The sequence below is a fragment of the Vulpes vulpes genome, chromosome 5, assembly GCF_048418805.1.
Source record: "Vulpes vulpes isolate BD-2025 chromosome 5, VulVul3, whole genome shotgun sequence".
Taxonomy (NCBI): domain Eukaryota; kingdom Metazoa; phylum Chordata; class Mammalia; order Carnivora; family Canidae; genus Vulpes; species Vulpes vulpes.
The window spans coordinates 69,563,695-69,586,822 of record NC_132784.1 but is presented as its reverse complement, the minus strand read 5'-3'; the positions used below and the strand labels follow the sequence as shown (position 1 = coordinate 69,586,822).

Below are 23,128 nucleotides of genomic sequence, written 5' to 3'. Positions count from 1 at the left end.
TCTACCAAGATTCTTAACTAGGCCCGTCTCTAGGACTACTGCTGGCAGGATAAGGTAGAAGCACAGTGGGGGCCGAATGAAATGGCAGACATAACAGAACACCTATATTTCTTTTCTGAATTAATCACACAATTACAATGACCTTTTATCTCACTTTACCTTTCCAATGGAATAAAAATAACAAATGATTTTTAGCAAACTGAGCCCGACTATCCTAAATCCAGCTGTCCTCCAATAAGTTACAGTAACTCCACACCGTCCTCCCAGCGGGCACTGACCATATGGCATGTGCAACATGGAACTAATTCTATTCCATGAAACCTTGCCCCTCCCCAAAGCATTTCCATTCCACAAACGCCAACCCACCCGCCCAGAGTCTAGCCAGAAAACTAGAGACCATTATCATCCTCACCTCTCCTACTCCCAGGCAGTATCACCACGTCCACCTGCGGAGAGCAGGGAGTGGTTGCCTGGGAGCCAGCCGGGAGCCAGCACCCCACCCTGAGCCCTGCCCACAGCCGTCTCTTCACCCCCCACCCCAGGCCTGTTCTTCTACCACCCAGTGAGCCCAGGGGCTCTTCTTTAGAACCCAGTGCACGGTTCTCAGTACCCAAAGTCTGCTCAATAAAAAAGACACTTACTCCTATTCTAAGGAACCAGGAAATCGGTCTTTTCCCCTTCGTTTCTTAAAGTTCTATTGCATCCCATGAATAGCATACTTACGTCTCAATGTAACTTGAAGGAGTATGGGCAACATTATCCAGCCGTTCCTGTAGAGCTGCCAAAACTTGAGGATTCTGCATCACCTGATCAGTGAGCTTTTCTATTAAGAAGTAAAAAACAAGGCCAAAAATTTAAAATATGCCCAACACGGAACAGCCAAGGGCTGAAAATCATCAGTGCACATCTACCCAGCTTTATTTACTTTAATTTCTAAATGCAGCAAGTGGTTTCTTAAAAACATGTTTTAAAAAATACTTAAAATTTATTTTTTTTAGATGGGGAGGAGCTGAGGGGGGAAAGAACCTCAAACTGACTTCCCACCTAGTGAAGAGCTTGACACGGGGCTCAATCTCATGACCCTGAGATCATGACCTGAGCCAAAATCTAGAGTCAGATACTTAACCAACTGAGCCACCAAGGCACCTCTTCTAATGTATTTAAAGGCATCTGGCCCCATTACTCAGCTGAGCAGGCGGGTCAGCAATCCACTGAAGGCCCAGGGCAGTTCTAGTTCTTCCTTCAGCTGTTTAAATCTCTAATCTCCCAAACCAAGATGTCCTCACTTCTCAGTCCAGGGGCCTTCTCTCCCTCAGACCTGAAGTGCCCAGAAGCAAGGACAGGACAAGGTGACTGTCCCTTGGAGGAAATCAGTGCGCACTCGTGGCCCAGCTCACATCGAGGGAAGCCCCCTACTCACACTGGTTCCCAGTGTGCCAGATGGGCAAGCGCTCTGGGCCTCCACATTAACCTACCCAGCCTTTCCACCCAAACTTGCCCCCTCATGAAAGTCACTGGCCTCCTGTGCCATGTTTGTGCTGTTTCCCAATGAACAAACAAGACATTGAGGGGAAAGGAAGGGTCCTTCACTTAACCAGAGAGTGGCAAGACACCTGGCCCACAGCACAGTCTCAGTGTTTGCTGAGCTGATGTCTGCCTCCTGACACTGTCCAGGAACCCGAACTTAGCACCCTCACCAGACTCATAAGGCACCTGTAATCTCTCTCTGCCTTTTGTACAGAAGTGATGTGGGCAAGCAAAGGATACGAAGTAGGCAAATCAATTTTAACATTTTAATTATTAACTGCTAACATGAAGCACGGTGTATTTAATCTATATAAATGTGTGTACATAAAACATGAATGTGTGTAATATGTAAAAACTACACATGTACACAGACACACATCTCTCCTCTACCTCTGGCCACTGGAAGGCATAGAAACGATGACACCCAGTGTCTATATTCTGATTTTTTAATCTCTCTCTAAAAGGAACAGGGCCCCTTGGAGAAATAAATGGTAGATTCCAGGTCCAGAGCAAGAAAAGTTCAAGGAAAAATGGAACATCACTTAGCATCACAAAGCTACAAAGTACTTGAAACTGATGGGGACATAACAAAAGGACACAGAAGCCAGCCTGAAGGGACCTGCATTGGCCAACTGAGACAATTTGCACACTGAAAAGAATACTGATGGCAAGCGAGCAAACGACCTAGGAATATACAGTAACAGTAAAGTGGGGGCTGGGAGAGTAGGGAGGGAAAGCCCATCTCTGACAGATGTAACACACAGCAGGACCACCAGAATTACAGAAACGCACTCATGCAACCACCAGCGCCATTCCGGACTCCGCAAGGATCGTCATCACCACTAGTGGAGGACAGTGTAGTCACAGGATGACCGGCAGGCCACTTACTAAAGGGACCCTCACTACGGGGAAGGCTGCCAGACACGTGCCTCCACCAAGTCCTTTATCTCTATATCCCCGGCCCTTGCACTTCCCCTGCATCAGGTCACCCATGTGGCAGTCTGAACCTAATGAGGAGGAAACAACCTAATGAATCCAAAGCCTGGGCAATCCATAAGACAGCAGGGCACACAGCCTGCGGATGTGTCACTGCAGGGTAGGATAAAAAGGTGGGAGTTCTAGAATAAAGGAGACAGAACTAAATTCGGGATGTGACCTTTTGGCTGGCCCTGGGCCTGAGTGTGGGCAATGGTTAAAAAGGAACAACCGAGAAAAGCAGGGGAAAAGCAACATGACTACATATTGGCTAACAGCGTCCTGTCAACCCCTGCCTTTCTTTTCTTTTTTTAAGGTTTTATTTATTTATTCATGAGAATACACAGAGAGGAGAGAGAGAGAGGCAGAGACACAGGCAGAGGGAGAAGCAGGCTCCATGCAGGAAGCCTGGTGTAAGACTCCATCCCAATACTCGATCCCGGATCTCCGGGATCAGGCCCCAGGCCAAAGGCGGCACTAAACTGCTGAGCCACCAGGGCTGCCCAACCCCCGCATTTCTTGGTTGTGGTCACAGCATTGTGTTTGGGAGCATTCATCCTCGTTTTTAGGAAATTTACACAAAACTGTTTTAGGAGAAAAGGGTCAGGATATCCACAACTTGCCTTCAAACAGTTTAAGGGGCAAAAAAAGTATGGATATATACATTTTAAAATGGAGGATAAAAGAATACATCTATGAATTCATGGACAAAATGGTATGAAGCCTGGCATTTGCTTCTAAATGTTTAGGGAAGAAGAAAGAACACGGATGTAAAAGACTGGTCACTGGCTGACCAGCTCCAGTAACGGGTGGCAGCAGGGACCAAGGGACATGCTAGTCACCCTACTTCTGGAAAGCCTGAAGCTCCTAGCATAGGAGTTTTTAAACTCTAACTTCCCTAAACCTTTGAAGCACAGTAACCCTTCACCTATATTATTGCAATAAATGTTTCAAGAATGGAACACACTCTGCTCTGCACACAAACTCTTCAACTGTTACCTTCCCCACGGGCAGTGAACTGACCTGTGTTAGTTGCATTTTTAGCAGCCTCCAAGGCATCTGAAGGAACACCATCTGAAAAACTAAAGAAGTACATTTTATAAATTACTATCAAGAAGTTCCAAAAACAAAAAACACAAGGACATTAACATATTAAAAAACCTCTACACAACGCCTTCATATTTGGACAGAGCTATAGATGCACACGTGTATATACATTAAAAAAAAAAAACCCTACTTAACAACCCCTCATCCCCCACCCCCCCGCCACACCCCATAGTTCTCATTTTCAACCCTGACCAAAGCTTCTTAGTTTTCATTTCTATAGTTTCTTTCCCCCAAAATCTGCTCCCCACCCTCAGACCAAACCCACTAGCCAACTAACATGCATGCTATAGTTTGGTCAGCTGCTAAAGGGATCAAAGAAGAGCCACCTTACCAAGTTTTTAGGACACAATGCCCACTGTGGCTCTGTAAGTTCACCAAAGTCTCTACAAACAATTAAACTCCACAAAAACAGCTATATCGGTTTTCAAAGATGTCTGGATAGAATTTCTCACCAAAATTAAACCATGTCAAACACTACACAAGACTAACATAACCTTCAGAACAAGCCACAAACAAAATCTTTTTTTCACTTGACCACTAGAGGCTATACAATGTAAGGATGGTGTCAAGTTAATGAAATGACTTCACCTGGGAGGTTTAAGGCCTGCAGAGCAACATGACTGCTTCCCATAAAAGGTTTTCCAGTATCAATATTTGAGACACTTCCCATGTTGTGAAGCAGTTTCTTCATGGGCTCAAACACACCCGCGGGGGGGGGTGGGGGGTGGGGGGGGGAGCCATTCAACCAGAGCTTCTAATGATATTCACTGACCGGTAGCTTGGCTCATGCTCATCAAACTTAAACCCCAATAAACAAAATCCATTTTGGCTTACCTGTTATCTGCCATCTGAATGTTTTGATCCCCTAAGAATTAAGAGAGAGTTGTAACGATTAACATCACTAAATATTCACAAAGAACTTTTCAGGGTGTGTAGCAGCGGCTATCTACTATGGGGGATGAGGGTCTACCCCAGGAGGAGCAGGAAGGAACTTTCTAGAGTAATGGAAATGTTCTAGATCTTGGACAGACTACTGGGTTTCTCAGTTTTATATATACATATTTATATATATTACATATATATTTATATATATTATATATTTACATATGATACACACTTAACAAATTCATCAAATCTTACACTTAGGATCTGTGCATTTCAGTGCATGAACACTTTACTCATTAAAAAAAAATCTTTTTGGTGCTAAAATAGAGCTCAGAGTAAGATTAATCAGTTCTAATTTGTAATTTACCTTCTCTAATAAGCTTCAGCAATATGGACATATTTATGCTACTAGGTCAATTATTTTGGAACTATTCAAAGTATTTACTAGTGCTTATATGGTCTTTCACACCTAAGTCACAGGAGAATTTTTATTTTTTTAAAGTAGGCTCCATATCTAGCACACAGCCCAACATGAGGCTTGAACTGACAACCCTGAGATCAAGACCCAAAGAGTTGGGTCTGAGACCAAGAGTTGAGCTGAGACAAAGAGTTGGATGCTTAATCAACTGAGCCCCCCAGGAGGCTACTTAAAATTTTACTTTATTTAATTTAATCTATCACTCCTACACTGAAGATGGTAGTGTTTGTGTAAAAACAAGGTGTGACATACACCAGTACAACCCACTTTTACGAGACACATATAACAAAGGATTATCTCCGAGTTAGGTGGTTTTCTACTTATAAACATTAAAGCTAGGTTCTAGGACACTTACTCCTTACAAAGAACTGGATATTAGGGAAATTTCAAAACCGTGTCTAAGTGCATAGCTGAACAGAGGTGGTGAAGCTCCTTCATCTCAGATGTAGAGAACACACATCAGAGACCCCCTCCACCCCACCCCCTGCCAAAGCTCTTCCAGTGACATATCCAATGACAACATTGAATATAACTGGTCAATGTTTTATTCTCAGGTATGTGAGCAAAGCTCAAACTTCTCCATCACAATACTTTAGGGTGAAACAAAACAACAAAAACCTCTGTATTTAAGGAAAATAGCTCCAAATGGAATTTAGGATCTGCAATCGATTTGTATTTAACTCAACCTCACTTTTCTTTGGTCATTTTGTTTTTGCACATGAAGCCCAGGAGAGAAACAGCTTAAGGAATGCTCCAGTGGCTGTGGTCGCCCTCCACCTTGGAGGCCCACGTCAATGAGAGCTAAAAACTCATCAGTGGTTCCCATCACCTGTTGCTAAGTCCAAAGTCCCTCCAAACAGAAACCTGAATCCCTACCCTTTCCAACAGTCCACCTCAACACGTATCCCCGGTTCCTGTTCCTCTTGGGTTTACTACAGGCATACGGGTGCAACCACAGGATTCCCAAGCTTCCCTTCTCTTCTCCACACTCCACAGACAAGTACAGGGCACAGAGGACTTCAAAATAACATCCAACGACAAGAGCCTATGAGCTGACATCCATACCTCCCAGTCGCCAGCTGTGGAGTCCTGATGGCTTTCCCGACAACACACCTTTGCTGACGTCCATGTGAACATCTTTGTGGTTGCCCAGCCCCCAATTCTTTACTTACACAGCACAAGCAGGATTACAACAGCAGGCTTTCTGGGTTACAGAGCAGGGACAGAAACTGGTACCTACTGCCAACCCGGTCACACAGCGACACCAGCTCTAATTCACCTGTACTGTGTAACAGACAGATCCCATACTACCTCGCATTGGTTGCACACACACGGACTGCTGGCCAAGAGCCTGCTTTCCAGAAGCAGCTGCCATGGCCAGTTCAAGAGATGGGCTCCAGTTTTTACCCCATCATTGAAACACCCAATCAAGCCACACACCTGAACCTAACCACCTCCTCTACGAGCCAGGGCCCCATGTGACAGGCTCTCTCCAGTATCTTCTACCCAACACCAACTCTGCCAGGGAGACTACAGTGTGTAGGAGAGGATACGGAGGCTGGGCAAGGTGATACACCTGACCCAAGATCACCCAGCTGCTAGGATGTGGACTTAGGTTTCTGTCAACCTTAACAGAAAGGAGACAGACCAAGGCAAGCTACATTACTGGAAACAGAGCTTCCTTGGGAAGAGTAGAGGAAGTGTGATTCAGGAGCTACAGCTGAGTCCACTGAAGGTTCACGCCCGGGTGCTTTTATGAGCAGAATATGAGAGGGGAAAACCCAGTTAGGACCTACACAGCAAGTTCAATGGTTCAAAGGTGGAAGAGATTCTTTGTGGACACTCACTGGTGGAAGACAGTTTCCAACTCCTGTCAATCAAGCTTTCATGGGCAATTAGCCTGACAGTCCTCAAGTCCGCTGTTCTGAGGGTGCATGTGTGAGACTCCACTTTGTAGCCTTCAGTTCCATCTTAGATCTATATCCTCTCAGATTTCCCCCTCTAATCCACATCTTTCACAGAGGGCTGTGCTGATCAACCAATCTGCGTGGGGCCTTGTTCAGTCAGAGACGTCCGTAGCTGTGAGTGGACAGCGGCCCCTCGGAACTGAGGGGACATCCTCAGATGTCTGCCCCTCACAGAAGAGAAATGGCACCAGGCTATCCAGACTCACTGAACTACCAACAGTCAAGAAATGGGGAATCTTTAGTCATGTGTCTCCCAGCTGAACTTCAGGAGAAGTCTCAGAAAGGAAAAGAATTCTAGTTTGTTCATACGTCTGGGAGGATTACACCTAGGGCTGAAAGTCCAATTACAGCTACTGGCTGGAAAACTTCCTCGACCAGTTTCCCCAGCTGCCCAGATTTAATAAGTCCTTGGGGAACCAGCTTATTTCAGTTCACACTTTGATATAACCTTTCCTAATTTTTCATTCTTGCCTTATTTCCCCTAATTTGTTAGCATATAAACAGCATTCTTCCCCTCTCTGCTGTGTAGGGAGAAGGCACAGGGCTGCAGGTTTGAAGACTACTTCTGCGACTGTCTAGCTGGGCTCGCTGATATTCTAAAAGCTCTAACAGGAGCAGCGAAGGTCGTACCACAACCACAGACTCCAAGTTGCCTTTACAAGTTCTTCCACGCAACCCAAGAAGGGAACAAAGCCCAGGCCAAGGCAAAGGCATATCCAAATCCTATCTACAATGGGGGTATTCCTGGGCACCCACCCAAAGAGTTATCCATCCCTGTTACCATGTACTCTTTTAAGACAGTAGGAGAAAACCCCCAAATTGGATACAGGGTGGTAGGCAGAGGGTTTTCCTGCTTTCAGTGGCAGGCATATGGGCAACATCTCCACAACGTCCTTTCCAGGGGAAGTGTGGAGTGTTATGTTTCTGCCACAGAGAAAGAAATGACAAACGTTTTCTAAAGACAGGATGTTAGGAAGACCCCTTTGCCCAGATTTTCCCCCTGGAATCAAAAAGAGGACCTCATGGTCAAAAGCACAGTCATTTACATATAGCACACAGTGCCCAATGCTGTTAGCATCATGGAAATAGTTATAGGAATGTCTTAAATTTCAATATACTTGGATTAACAAGTGAGTCTGATGGTTGTGGATGAGGTTCTAATGCAGTTTTGGGGATTTTTGGTACACTGAATTAAGTTCCCACCATTCACTGGATTTTTGATCAATTCCCCAAGAGGTACCACTGAAAAGCAGCACACCAGCTTCCCATCCAAAGTACCCTACCAGAGGTACATTAATGGAGGAGAACTCGTAGTCTCTTAGATGCCAGTGGGAGTGTACTCATGATCATCTGAGTCCTGCACCACTGCAGTCACAAGTGCTTACCAGGACATAACCTTGACTTCTGCCAATCTTGTCACTGTCTGTGAAACACAGAATAAGGTCTTGGGTAAATGCACAGACTTTAGGGACACCTGGGTGGCTCAGCAGTTGAGCGTCTGTCTTTGGCTCAGGGCATGATCCCAAGGTTCCGGGATTGAGTCCCGGCAAGGTGGTATCAGGCTCCCAATGAGGAGCCTGCTTTTCCCTCTGCCTAGTCTCTGCCTCTCTCTCTCTCATGAATAAATAAAATCTTAAATAAAAAATGTACAGACTTGAGTGAGGGTTCTCCTCAATGGGTAAAGAGCACCCAATGGAATGCTGTAATGTCTGGTGCCAATTTACCAGAAGGGAGAATATGTACAGCTTCAAAGGCATGAGAGAAAAACCCTGAACCTCTGCTAGAAAGCTTCTCCCATCCTTCCATGGGTAATGGCCAGGCCACCAGTTTGAGTTTATCCTTAGTGTTAATTCCAGTGCAAATCCAACAATCAATAGGGTTGGTGGCATCAGAAAGTTTTTGTAAAGTGGGAACAAAGGAGTGTGTCACAGGCAAACCAGGAGGTGGCAAGGAGGCCAGCAAAAGAACAATTACAACTTTAGGCAGCATGACTCAGTCGCTGAGAGACACAGACTTCCATGAAGGGGGAGGTTCTACAGGCCTGGCCCCAGTACCTTGGGAAGGCTGTCTACTTCCAATGTCATGCATTTCAATCCTTGAAAATTTTTAGTTTTAAGCCACCAGTTGAGATGCAGGTCCTCTGAGGTTTGGGGGCCTTTTTAGATGGCACACATGAATCCAGGAGTCTGTCTCTTAGAAGCAGGTGGCACAGGGGTTCCTCAGTAACAGTAAAAAGGTGCTGGTAGGCACCTTTCAATGAAGCTGAAGTGAATCTTTATGGAGACATCTTTTCCAGCAGATGCCCTCTCCTGGCTATAAAATGTGATATCTAACATCTTTTGTCTCATAGGAGCTTGCTGTGGAAAGACTGTTCTATCACAGCATGATTATTCTCAATGGATTTAATTAGACCCTTGCAAAAACTAAGTATATACCTGTTTTTTCAGTTGTGGGTCAAAGCAAGCAAGAGCTAAATGAATTGGCTATCCTGTGATTATTTCAAAAGATCAAAGTTTATGAATACTGAATGGAGTAGACTGAAGATTTAGAAGAACCAGCAACAGTACTTTTGGCCAAGATATCTGGAGGGTTTCAACTAATTTAGCAAACAGCATGTTTATAATTCCATTTGTATACTGGACCAGTCCTGAAGTCTGAGGATCAACAGAGTGGAAATGTAGAACTGGCCAGATGGCACAGGCTTGTCCAAGTATTTAGTGGTCCAGTGAAGTAGGTCCCCTAGTCACCATGGTGCTCCCCACGTGGAAAAGTCTTTGCTAAAAAGGAGTTTAGCTACAAGAGGCAGCTGCCTTTCTACATGGAAATGCTTCAGTCCAATGTGAAAAGATGCAAATTATCACTAGAACATATTCATATCCAGGAGATGAAGCAAATGTATGACATTCACCTACCAGGCCTTGAACGCCATAGTGTCCCAGGGTGATGCAAACAAACATCCTGGGCAGAATGCAGAACAAGCAAGATAGCACTTCTTGTGGCCTTGCTGAGGTTTTCTAATACTGATCCATAAACATTATTATTTCTCAGGGGACCAATGGTTTAATCCAGGGACAGTGGTCTGAAGAAGAAAAGCTTTAGATTTTCTGGAAGAAAAAGACCAGAGCCCCTCTTCTGTGTGGTACCAAGAGCCTTTCCTTCAGAGGCCAGTTGTTGCTCTTCCCTGGTTACTCCCTCAGATCCTGAGGGGATGGGGAAGTGAGGCAGCAGTCTTCTGGGCTATGACACAGGTCCGGTCAATGGATATAAGAAGGGCAATGTTTCTTACAGGGGCATCAGTAATGTGGGTTCCTTTGGCTTCCAGTGACTCAGACTTGTGACACCTAGCAACAGTGAGAACTGCTGGCGGCAGTAGCGTGGCCAACAGATTTGGGGCATGAGAGCCATTCTTAATTTTACCTCCACTGGAAGTGAGAAGCTCTGTTGTTTCCTCTAATATCCCTAAGTCATGGGCCACTCCAAAGGTGTACTGCTATCAGCATCAATGTTTGCTGTCTTGCTTTTGGCTAAAATGCATGTTCAAGTGAGGGCATCTATTTCGGCTGGTTTGAGCTGAACCAAAGGTAAGCATCCAATAAAGCCTCCACAAACTCCAAACTGTTATCACACAGCCAGCACAAAACCCATCACTTCCACAGTTCAGGTAAGAGGCATCAGTCAACCAGGGAAGATCAGTATGTGTCAGAGGAGTTTCTTATAAGACCTCACAAGGGGTCAACAGATGATCTGTGAAAGTCAGATAGTCATGGGGAGTTCAATCAGTGGAGGAAGGCAGAAGGGTAGCAGGGCTGAAACTGTTACCATGAACAAGAGGACTTCACAGGAGATAAGAGCTTGCTGAAAGGTACTGGGCATGGTGTGACTTCAGGAGAGCCTCAAGAGCCTTGAAGCATAAAGACAGTCTCTTCAGTGGTAGGACCTGGGCCTACCATTGGTCCCCATGAGTGGTGGCAGGCAGAGCTTTAAGGCAGGGGGATGGATCTTCAGGTAGTGGATCTAACTCTTGGCCAGAGTAGCCGAGGGACGTGTGATAGCTGCATGTTTTGGGGTTAGTAGTCTGAGGGCATCCCCTTCCTTCTCATATACAAAAAGGAAAAAGGGTAGCTGATTATCTGGGTGTCAAAGGATAGGTGGACTTAATACTTTCCTTCAAAATATTTTTTTTGGGCAGCCCGGGTGGCTCAGTGATTTGGTGCCGCCTTCAGCCCAGGGTGTGATCCTGGAGACCTGGGATCAAGTCCCACGGCGGGCTTCCTGCATGGAGCCTGCTTCTCCCTCTGCCTGTGTCTCTGCCTCTCTCTCTCTCATGAGTAAATAAATAAAATCTTTCAAAAAAAATTTTTTTTCTTTAAGTTTTTAAATTTTGTTTAATCATGGGAGACACAGAGGAAGAAGCAGGCTACCTGCAGGAAGCCTGATGTGGGACTCCATCCCAGGACTCCAAGATCATGACCTGAGCCAAATGGAGACGCTCAACCGCTAAGCCACTCAGGCGCACCCACTATTTCCTTCAAAGTCTTAAAAAAGGAGTTATATTGGTTATCCCAACAATGAGATCAGGTGTGGTATTCTTTCATATGGCACAAAGGGGCTTAGCTATTTAGAAGTTTGGAATGCAGCTGTGACCCAACCCAAGAAAACTCTGTAATTCTTATTTGGTTTTAGGGTATAGAAAGTTTAAAGTACCTTGAAGTCTTTCAGAACTTAGGAGTAGTGCTCATTCTGAGATTAAATTGTTCTAAATCTTGGATCAGAATTTGAACAAACTGCAATTTTTCTTTCAAGACCTTGTGTCCCCTTAATGACTACGATTTTTCACAGGTGAACAAGGTCTTTAGGAGAGCAGCCTTGGGAAAGTTAGCCATGAAGGAAATCATCTACATATCTGTAGTAAGATGAAGCCTCTAGAGAGACCTATGATATTTAAGTCAGCTGCTATAACCTGTGTGAAGTAGGAACTCTCAGTAAAGCCTCCAGGCACGACTGTGTCTATTCTTGGCCTTCCCAGGTAAAGGTAAAAGGGATATTATATTTTTATATATACTGCTATCAAAAGAAATAAATACTAAAAAAATGCACTGCATAACTATAATAAACAAAACAATGGTGATCCCTGGGTGGCTCAGCGGTTTAGCACTGCCTTCAGCCCAGGGCGTGATTCTGGAGATCCCGGATCAAGTCCCATGTCGGGCTCCCTGCGTGGAGCCTGCTTCTCCCTCTGCCTGTGTCTCTGTCTCTTTCTGTGTCTCTTATGAATAAATAAATAAATAATAAAAAAAAACAAACCAAAACAAAACAAAACACCACGCCTCCTGTAGGGCTGGATACCAACAGTGTGTATGGACTAGAGACAACAGGAGGAATTATGGTATTTATAAACTGCCTTAACGTGCTGGACCAAAGTCCATCCTTGGCCATGGGAATTTTTAGGAGTGAAAGAAGGATATTTCAAGGACTAATACAAAGGATAATTACTTATTGTCTTCTATGACAGGCCTTATGCCCTGGTAAGTCCTCTTACTATTTACAAGATACTGATTTATTCTTGGGAGAGGTTCTGAGAAGTCGATCTGGATATTAACGGGAGGGGCACCATGAATTGTGCCTCGGTCTGTTGAGGATTTTGCACTAAAAGTGGGGGGTACTAGGTTTAGTAGTCAGGATGAGTCCCAAGTTTGGTCTTCTTTGGTCTACAGACTGCAATTAAAGGGGCCTGAATATTCTGGAATACTGGATTTGAACTCAAGGAATATTTCCCTTTCCAGAAAGAAAAATAAAATGCAATGTATTTCCCCAGGAAATCTCATCCTAGATAATTGTATGGGAGCCAAATCACTGAGGATAAATGGTTGGTTGACTTGCAGAGATCCCAAATAAAAGGATATGGGCTGAGAAACGAGCATGTTGTAGTTTATCCAAGACCCCCACTATTTGCACATATGTATTACTCCAAGGAAGGGAAAATTTTTTTTTTTAATTTTTATTTATGATAGTCACACAGAGAGAGAGAGAGAGAGAGAGAGAGGCAGAGACATAGGCAGAGGGAGAAGCAGGCTCCATGCACTGGGAGCCTGACGTGGGATTCGATCCCGGGTCTCCAGGATCGCGCCCTAGGCCAAAGGCAGGCGCTAAACCACTGCGCCACCCAGGGATCCCAGGAAGGGAAAATTTAATTTGGAGTTGAGCACTGATAAGATTAGTTCCTGTATTAACTGATATTGTGAGAAAACTCGTTCCTAATCTGGACAGTAGTCTCCCAATCCTACATAATTCCCTTCCCACAAGGCTGGGGAAGAGTGCCCTCAGGATCTCATCACTGGGTTGGTTTGGCTACTGCCTCTTGGGGGTTGCAAGTGCTTGGATTTCAATTTATAGCGGCCCCTTTTCCAGTGTGTAGACTGTCTGCAATAATGGCATGGTCCTGTAAGACATACCTGCTTTGTGGTCTCCACCTATGGGAGGCTCAATGCCAGTCCCATACAGGTTAATCTGAAAGTTTTATGTCCTTGCTTCGTCCCATTTACAACCACAGAATCAAACCCCACCAAGGTGGACTCAATATCTATGGGAAGTCTAGAATTTTCCTTGAAAACAGCTTAGGGTCATGGATAAGTCACTAACAGTCACAGACAGACTCAACAGGCTTTTGGGTGCGTGCCTGAATCTTATTCTGGTCCATGGGCTTGGGGAAAGCCCTAGGGATGACTTCACGTAGCGTTCTGGCTATGCTGCAAGCTTGGTCATATATATGGCTGGTAGATGGCCTAGCTTACGCCCTAGAGATTGTTTTCATGCAGCACTGGGCCTGACCTTCTCCAACAAGTCTATGGACTAACTGACAGAGACTGGAGCCCAGGCTGGTTAAGTCAAGGTTATAATACTGAATTCCTCCACCCATCTATGAAGATTCTCATAGTTACTTTGGGAAGGCCCTTAATTATAGCCCTAAGCTCAGCTTTTGTCCATGAGGTGCAGGCACTTTAGGGTGGTTTAGCAGCATCCTCAAGACAGAATTGTGAAAGGGATAGTTTTAATGGGTTATGGTTGAAGAGGTTTCAGTGACAGAAAGAAGGACGTCAGACAAAGGGAAGGATAAGGAGGCAAAGGGTATGGAAAGAGGTGAGACAAATGCAGGTAGGAGGGAACCTTGGCTAGCACCAAGAAAGAGGCCTCTGACACTGTATTTTTATCCATCTTTAGTTGTTTATTCACTTCAGTCTGGAAACAATATTCTGTAAGGAGGCAATTTGAGAATCCTGAACACGTTTAGAAACCTCCAGATACCAATGAAAAGAACTATCCCACTTGGACTGTTTAATTTTGTAGCCATGGTCTAACTTAGTTGGGACAAAGACAAGCCTCAAAGGATGGAATGTCCCCCACAACAGCCATCAGAACGCTAAGTTACCCTTCTAGTAAGTATGACCCATGTAGGCAGAAACAGGCATGAGAAAGGACCATTACTTCTTAATATAAAATTGGCCAGGGTTCCTGAAAGAGGGCTACCCTTAGAACATTTAGATGACTGGGATCTCACTACCAGATTAAGAACAAAAGAGGATTGACATGTTCTGAGAGTTCAACCAAAAGAAGGGACTTGATAACTGAGACTCACCAAACCAAGAGTTATGTCAATTCGTGGAAGCAAAGAGCACAAAGGGCTCAAATGTGGGTACTTTGCTCCTCAGTGGCTGGCTCCTTCAGATCCCACTCCTGACACCATGTAACGTAAACCTAGAAGAAAAGAGGTAAACTGAGGTAAGGCCAAGTTACCAGACACTGAGTTTACACAGGAATTGCAGATGAACTGCAATTTGGGACAAGCAAACTGCAGTGAGCTACAAAGGAGTCCACTCAAGGTCTAGGGCAGGTTGCTTTTGTGGGCAGAGTACAAAAGGGAAAATTCAGCAAAAATGTCATGCAGTGAGTTCACTGGCTTTAGGATAAGGAGAGATTCTTGACAGGTGCTCACTAGTTGTAGAGTAAGTTCTGATCTTCCGTAAATCAAGGATTTGTGGAAAATCAGTCTTAGTCTTTAGGTTTAATTTCCTTAAAACACGTGCATGAGATTCTCCACGTCATTTCCTTTGGTTCATTATAGATTAAAATCATTGTGCATTTCAAATCTAGACCCTCCTGATCTTTCCCAGCACCACCGATCACTTCACTTCCGGCTGCCGCTTCCACCTGCTTAACTCAAGATGACTGCTGCTGTCCCTGGAACAGATGACAATCAACAATCCTGCAGTGCAGTAGCATTCCCAAGTAGTACGCCGTCTAGAAGAATGGAGAATAATCATGCCCCTCCTATGCAGTGCACTATGTGGTCCCAGGGCCCTCAGCAGTGTCCAGCACAAGAGCTATTGAGTGAACACACACTCCACAACAGGACACAGGCCAAAAAGCTTCACCTTCCCGTGGAAGGACGCCACTCCAAAGGAACAGATTCCATTCACACAACAATCCACTTTATTTCCAACTATGTGAAGCCATGCACTATTTAACACTATTTTTGGTGACATGATGACAAAGCAGTTAAGTTAAACCCGACATTAACACTTGCAAAAACAAAACAAAGTGCTCAATCAAGGACAGGAGAAAGAAAATACAATAAACTTACAGAACAGGAAAGAGACTATGTTTAAGGTCTAAACAATTCAAACACAGGACTCCACATCTAAACACAGAAGACACACAGTGACCTGGTTCTGAGGCCAACCCTGCCTTCTCCTAGCTGTGTAACCAGGGCTCCGACACCCACAAACTAGATGGGGCCTCCCGAGGGGCTGCTGTGAAGACAGAATGACACAGGCGAGGTGGCCAGCACACGACCCGCTGCAGGCCTCCTCCTCCGGCTTCTGGGACTGCAATACGCTTACACACTGCCCTGCTGCTTGGCAGGGACCAGCAAATCCAGTTCCTCTCAACAGTTCTCCCTTTATATAAGGAAAAATAACCTAGGGTTGGTGACATTATGAATGAGCTAGAGTTCCGTTTGTCACTTTTCATGTTTAGCAATCCAACTAGTTCAAAGAGAAAGTTACAAGGAACTACCAAATTTGTAGGTTTGAGAAATACAACTACCCATTTGTTTTAAATTCTGGTGTGGGATCCCTGGGTGGCGCAGCGGTTTAGCGCCTGCCTTTGGCCCAGGGCGTCATCCTGGAGACCCGGAATCGAATCCCACGTCGGGCTCCCGGTGCATGGAGCCTGCTTCTCCCTCTATGTCTCTGCCTCTCTCTCTCTCTCTCTCTCTGTGTGTGTGTGTGTGTGACTATCATAAATAAATAAAAATTTAAAAATTTTAAAAAAATTTAAATTTTGGTGTGCTGAAGCCTCATCTGAAGGTCTCCTTTACCTAAAAAGGCAAGTATATCAAAATATGAACACGTCATCAGGCAAAAGAATATTCAAAAATATAAAAAGAATACAGCAGTTCAGGTCCCTTGTAGGACTAACAATTTTAACTGGGTCTACAATTCTACATTTGGGCTGATATGCAAAATTCCATGATTACATGAATGAATTTTTTGCTTTTATTTATAGAAGATACCTCACAATCCTATTTATGAATTTCTCACAAACAAAAATTTCACGGGGAAAAATTTTTAGTTTTTAATTTTCCACTATAACAAAATTCCCAATTTTATTTTTTATTTATTTTTTAAAGATTTTATTTATTTGTTCATGAGAGACACATAGAGAGAGGCAGAGACCCAGGCAGAGGGAGAAGCAGGCTCCACGCAGGGAACCCGATGTGGGACTTGATCCCGGGACTCTGGGATCACGCCCCGAGCCAAAGGCAGACGCTCAACCACTGAGCCACCAGGCACCCCCAAAATTCCCAATTTTAAAACACTTATTAATCCATAGGCACACTTGGGTGGCTCAGTTGTTTAAGCAACCAACTCTTGAAATCAGCTGGGGTCATCTCAAGTTCATGAGTTCAAATCCCGGGTTGGGCTCCACGAAGGGCATGGAGCATACTTAAAAACAGTAAAAACAAAAACAAACAAAAATCCACCACAACACTTAGCCTATAGCTAGAGTAATATAATTTCAAACTGGGCCACTTTTATTTTTTTAAGATTTTATTTATTTATTTATTCATGAATTGACAGAGAGAGAGGCAGAGACAGAGGCATAGGGGGAAGCAGGCTCCATGCCGGGAGGGAGCCCAATGCAGGACTGGATCCGGGGACTCCAGGATCATGCCCTGGGCTGAAGGCGGTGCTAAACCGCTGAGCCACCCGGCTGCCCAAACTGGGCCACTTCTAAAAGACAAAAGAGTAAGCTGGAGAATATCGTCATCCTTCACATAACCAAAATTTTTATACATTATCTATCTTAAGTCAAAAGTTCTCAACGTCTTCCCATGAAACGACTGACTAACCAAAATTAAGTTAAATGTAACCAATGTCTAAGACTTTAGAATTTCATTAGTCTATAATTTTTATTAAATGAGGGTGGTGTTAAATGAACCCTATAACAATCATGTGGTTCACATAAGTCTAAGGGATGGTGACCCTACCCTATGAACCTAAGGTGGAGTCTGATCAGCCCTGGGGTTCAGGTCCAAGTCCTCCAGGAGTACCAAATCATGTTTCAGCTTAAAACCACATCAGAAAGGACAAAGGAACCATCCAGTCTAAAAGGGATCAGGATACCCCCTGCAAGAAATCCCAATGTTTCCACCCACAAGGCATGGTCAATATATGAAGCCCTGGGACAGTCCAGGACTTTTATAGTGCCCTGACCTGACTGGTTGATTTTTTTTTTTTTTTTTTTTTTTTTATCTAGCCTATCATTATGTTCCTTAGCATTAGAAGGTAATTGTGTTGGATTCAATATGCAAGCAGGCAAGTGAAAACATGTCTAAAGTAAACAACCCAAATAACTTACGTAAGTTTCTGATTTAATGGAAAATGTCCATGTTAACTATGTTTGTACTCTTAACAAAAAAAGTGCCCAGGTCTTGAACTTCTAAAGATAGTCTTGAAGTTGGGTTCAAACTGATTTTGATCACATATGATGATAGAAAATCTAGTATACATGATTTTCCTTTTCCTTTGGGCATTTATAAAAATTTTTAATTAAAAAATCATATGTAGGGGTGCCTGGCTGGCTCAGTGGTTGGTTGAGTATCCCAACTCTTGGTTTCAACTCATGTCACGATCTCATGGGCAGTGAGATGGAATGCCACGTCAGGCTCTGTGCTCAGTTGGGAAGGTTGCTTGGAGATTCTCTCCCTCTGCCCCTTCCTCCCTCACATGCTCTCTCTCAAATAAATAAATCTTTTAAAAAATGAAAAACAAACAAAAAACAACAACAAAAAAATCATGTATATGTTTACAGATGAACGAAGATCAGCAAATAGTTAATTATTGCAGGTAGGTGTCAGATACAGGGGAGCGTTACTTTTCCATAGGTTTTAAACTTTTTATTATCATGTTAAAAAAAAGGAGGGATAAACAATGTAAGTTTGTCTTTGCACTGAAGAACAAGTTCCACGAGGGAAGGGACTTACCTACTTGCTCAATGCAGCAATCCCTAGACCTAGACCTAGCACAGGACTCGGCAGGACACAGCAGCCAAGCAGTCTTTGCTTTACTCACTCACTGCTGTGAAGTAACAGCCCACCCAGGTGCTGCCTGCGCACAACTCCACACGTACCTTAGTCTCTCCCATGGAGTTTCTTAAGACACAGAGGAAGTTAGGGCTGCTTACGACATCTAACTGCCACTAGACAACAGCAGACCATCTCTTCAGAAACTTGCTAGAGACTAAGCCCTCGGTTTTCCGGAAGAAAATAAAAAACTTATTTCCTTTCTTTAACCAAACATTCTATTTTTACTTGAGGCAAAGTGGCTCTTCATTGCTATAACTCCAATTTCCTCTTCCACTCTCCTTTCTCTGCAATTCATTAGTATATGACTAAACAAGGCTAACATTTCAAAATTTTCCTTACTCCAGTATTTAAAGGTCTTCTCACTCTGTAGGGTCTTCCCACTTCACCCTGTTTAAATATCACAACGGAGGTGCCTGGGTGGCTCAGTCAGTTAAGTGTCCGACTCTTGATTTCACCTCAGGTTATGATCTCAGGATTGTGAGATTGAGTCCTACATCGGGATCTACACTCAGCATGGAATCTGCTTAAGATTGTCTCCCTCTCCTTCTGCCCCTCCCAGACTCTGCTCTAAATAAATAAATAAATAAACAAATAAATAAATAAAATCTTTTAAAAACTCACCACCACCCAAGTCCCTACTCCTTCTCTACTTTTCTTCTCAAAAGCGCCCATCACCATCTAACTTGTTTATTTGTCTCCCACGACAGAAATATGTTTTGTTCAGTGCAATACCCAGTACTTAGAACTCTGTCTAGCCAATAGAGAGGCTCACGAAGGAATGAATACAAAGCATTAAAAGCTATTTCCTGGGCAGCCCGGATGGCTCAGTGGTTTAGCACCTGCCTTCAGCCCAGGGCCTGATCCTGGAGACCCGGGATCGAGTCCGACATCAGGCTCCCTGCATGGAGCCTGCTTCTCCCTCTGCCTGTGTCTCTGCCTCTCATTAATAAATAAAATCTTTAAAAAATAAATAAATAAAAGCTATTTTCCTACGCATGCAATTTTTATTTTAAAAATTTTATTTATTTGGCAGAAAGAGAGAGAAAGAGAGTGCGCATGCACACACATGCACAAGCAGGGGGAGTGGCAGGCAGAGAGAAAGAGCAAGAAGCCTGACATGGGGCTCAACCCCAGAGTCCTGGGATTATGACCTGAGCCGGAGGCAGATGCCCAACTCACTGAGCCACCCAGGTGCCCCCACACAATGTTTTAAAGTGTAATATTTACAAATGTATTCTTATAGCCTTGGTACATAAATGTCTGAGGTGTACGCTGATTCTTTGTACCACAAAACTATTTACTAGAAATCATCTCGTCTTGTTTGAAACAGGCTTTCTGGCTAATATTAAAATGCACACTACCTAAAAAAAAGTCATGAACCCGGAATGGAAGCACATCTAGTTTTAACAGCTGGCAGAGTATACTTGTAGAAGGAAATTTAAGGCTACACAGTGAGTGGTCAAGATAAGAAGTAGAGACCACAAAGTGCTCTCTTATAGTTTTCTCACTACAGAAACACACTACACCTCTCCTGCTATTAAGTACTCGTGAAATTTAAAATTAAAATGGCAAAGAAAGCAGCTCTGCCTTCTCTAAAGCGCGCAGGGTAGAAAACCAAAGGCTGTCAAATGAAAACAAATCTACGTCACCACAAAGGTACTTCTTAAAAAATTTCCGGGCAGCCCGGGTGGCTCAGCAGTTTAGCACCGCCTTCAGCCCAGGGTGTTATCCTGGAGACCCGTGATCGAGTCCTGCATTGGGCTCCCTGCACAGAGTCTGCTTCTCCCTCTGCCTGTGTCTCTGCCTCTCTCTCTCTGTGTGTCTCTCATGAATAAATAAGTAAAATCTTTAAAATTCTTCACTGCCCATTGATAAGGGTCACGGAAGGGGTAACGATAAATCCCCACCTGCTGTCTGGGAAGGCAACTACTTGCTAAACCAGGAGTGATCACGCAAAGTAAGCCAAGACCGGATGACAGTTGACTTCCTTTGAGGAACCTGCTCTCGCCCCTTGTAAAACCTCTCAGTGGAGGACTGGCGAAGCTATGTAATCACCAACCTTTCGCTGTGGATGCCTGAACACATTTCCCAGTTCAAGTAAGCATGTCTTAGGTAGCAATTCCAGACCGAACTCCCCATAAGCTCCTCACTGCTGCCTCATCATTCACACCCGGGGCCATCACTCCCAGCACTACTCCCAGCACTACAGGGTTCTGCCCATTTCACAGAGCTGACAGGGGGAGGTCTTCAGGAATGTGCGTCACCCTCCCACCCACAGACACTATACATTACTGTTGCAAAACAAACCAAACAAATTTAAGTTCTCTGGCAAAATTCTTGGCAATACAACATAAGTTCATGAAAACAGTTTCAAAACGTTTTACAACTGTGGACAATAAAAATTAAAAAAAAAAAAAAACCCTAAAAGTAGGTATTCTGAACTCTATTGTACCATTTATACGTTCACCTCTGTAGTCCCCTCTTCCTGAAACTAAAAGACTATCAACTGCTCAAGAGAAGAAAAATGCTGAAGACTTCCATCCCACTGAGGCTGGTGGGAACTGCAGATGCAGGAAGCTGCTCCCAGCACCAGGGGCCGCTGAGACCCCGACAAGGCTGGCGGAAACACCATCATGAGAGAGAGACCCAAGTACAAATCCACACACTGTGATGACACACACACACCGGCTCCATGGACTTCATCTCTGCAGAATCATGAGGTACCTCACACAGGTAAAAACCTCTACACTCAAAAATACCACAGGAGACTCTGGGCCTCTAAACGGCCAATCCTCGAAATTTAAAAACGCCTGTAGGCGGAGGACAGCAATCCCAAAGCAAAAGTAAACTTTTCAGAGTTCAGTTTAGCAGCATCACCAAAACAAAAACGACTCCATCAGCTCTTGCAAAGAATCCAATCTCTCCAATCGCTATACTTGTTCTGAAAAATGATGCGAAATTCACGAATGCGTTTAATGTCTTACGACACCGAAGTACAAATTACCGCAGGTATCGTCAACCGCGATCACCGGCAAAGCAGGAAAAAGGCTACGAGCGTGTGTGTCAGAGCAGGGATTTCACACAGCAGGATGCTGTAGTAACTACCGGTTTACACGACGACTAAGGAATCCGAGAACAAGTATTGTCTTCCTACCAGGAGAAGTCTTAAGAGCACCGTTAAAACGACTCTAAGTAATCTACCTACTTTATCCAAGTCCCTTCTGTCACCGTCATCCTACAAGAAATTAAATTTTGCCAACCGTATTTCTATTGACCAGAAGGGTCTTCTCCACGGAGCGTCTGAAACCCCGCACTAGGATCCTTTGCCTCAAAAGATGAAGAAAGGGAAAACAAAACAAAACAAAAAAAAACTCCTCATCCAGAAACAAGGGAAAAAGCAACAAATGGAAACCCTCCAGGCTCCAGGTTCCTTCTCCTCGGCGGCCTCCCCGCGGCCCGGGTCCCCTCGCGCACACCGGGGGCGCCCGGCCACCCAGACCAAGGCCCCGCTCCGCTGTGCGAGCGCTGAGCGGCCGCTAAGGGCCCCCGCGTCCGGGCTGGCGGGGACCCCCCGGGGCCCGAGCCGGGCTCCCACGGCCGCGACCCCGCCCCGCGGCCCCCAGGCGCCGGGCCGGGCCGGAGCAGCGAGCACGTGCGCACGGCGAGCCGCGTCCCCGCGCCGCGCCGCGCTCCCGGAGCCGGGTCAGCGCCCGGGGTCCCCCCGCCCCGCGCGCTCCGCAGAGGCGGCCCGGGCGGACGGCGGCCCCGCGGCCCGGCAAAGCGCGCCGCCCTGGACGCCGCGGGCGCCCGAGCCCAGGCCGCGCACGGGCCGTGCCGTGCCCTCCCGGCCCCGAAGGGCGGCTTCCCCGCGCCCCGAAAACAAAGGGGCCCCGCGGCCGGCGCTCCCCTCGGGGCCGCGGCGGGGGCGCGGGCGGCCGCCCGGGAACAAAGCGCCTCCTGACCTTCAGCGCCGCGGCGGGGCGGGGGTCAGCCGCGGCGCCCGCTCCCCCCGCCGCCCCGGGCCCGCCGCCCCGCCGCCCCGCCCCTGCCGCCGCGGCCTGCTCCCCCGCCGCCCCGGGCCCGCCCCCGCCGCCCCGGCCCTCGGCGGCCGCGGCCCCTCGCCGGCAGCCCCAGCGCGCCATTACCCGGCCGAGCGCCTCGCGTCCGCTCCTCACGCCTCCTGCGGCTGCGGCAGTGGCGGCGGCGGTGGCCTCGCTCGCTCCAGGGGCTGCGCCGCCGTGGCCGCCAACAACGCCGCCTCCCATTGGCCGAGCCCCCTGGCCCCGCCCTGCACGAGCAAGACGGCCTGCGATTGGGCGGACTCGGCGCAAGTCAACTACGCTTCGGCGCCGCCGGCGACGGCCCATCAGAGGCCGCGACGGGAGGGGTGGGGCGTCGCGCTGCGCCGCGCTCAGACCCGCGAGCTGTATGTAAATAAGGTGTGTGACGTGTACGGCGGCGCGCGCCCGCGTTCCTTCCGCCTCTCTACGGGGCCGGGGCGCGCGGAGGACACGTGGAGGGCACCTGCCGCGCCGCCCCGAG

The 23,128-nt window shown here is 46.0% G+C and overlaps 1 protein-coding gene across 4 annotated transcripts in view; it reads right to left on the bottom strand.

Moving 5' to 3' along the window:
* NAP1L4 (nucleosome assembly protein 1 like 4) overlaps positions 1 to 22,961 on the bottom strand; it is a 43,417-nt gene extending 20,456 nt beyond the window's left edge. Inside the window, exons 1-5 of one of the 4 annotated variants that reach the window (XM_072758709.1) lie at positions 22,732 to 22,961; positions 14,573 to 14,691; positions 4,444 to 4,474; positions 3,526 to 3,584; positions 724 to 823 (exon numbers count right to left, since the gene is read on the bottom strand). In XM_072758709.1, the coding sequence (XP_072614810.1) occupies positions 724 to 823; positions 3,526 to 3,584; positions 4,444 to 4,457 (173 nt within the window). In that variant the 5' untranslated portion in view covers positions 4,458 to 4,474; positions 14,573 to 14,691; positions 22,732 to 22,961. Of the gene's footprint in view, positions 1 to 723; positions 824 to 3,525; positions 3,585 to 4,443; positions 4,475 to 14,572; positions 14,692 to 22,548; positions 22,600 to 22,731 lie in introns of those variants that run through there. The other 3 variants (XM_072758711.1, XM_072758710.1, XM_072758712.1) reach the window with 3 other exon arrangements.
* Positions 22,962 to 23,128: the final 167 nt, after the last annotated feature.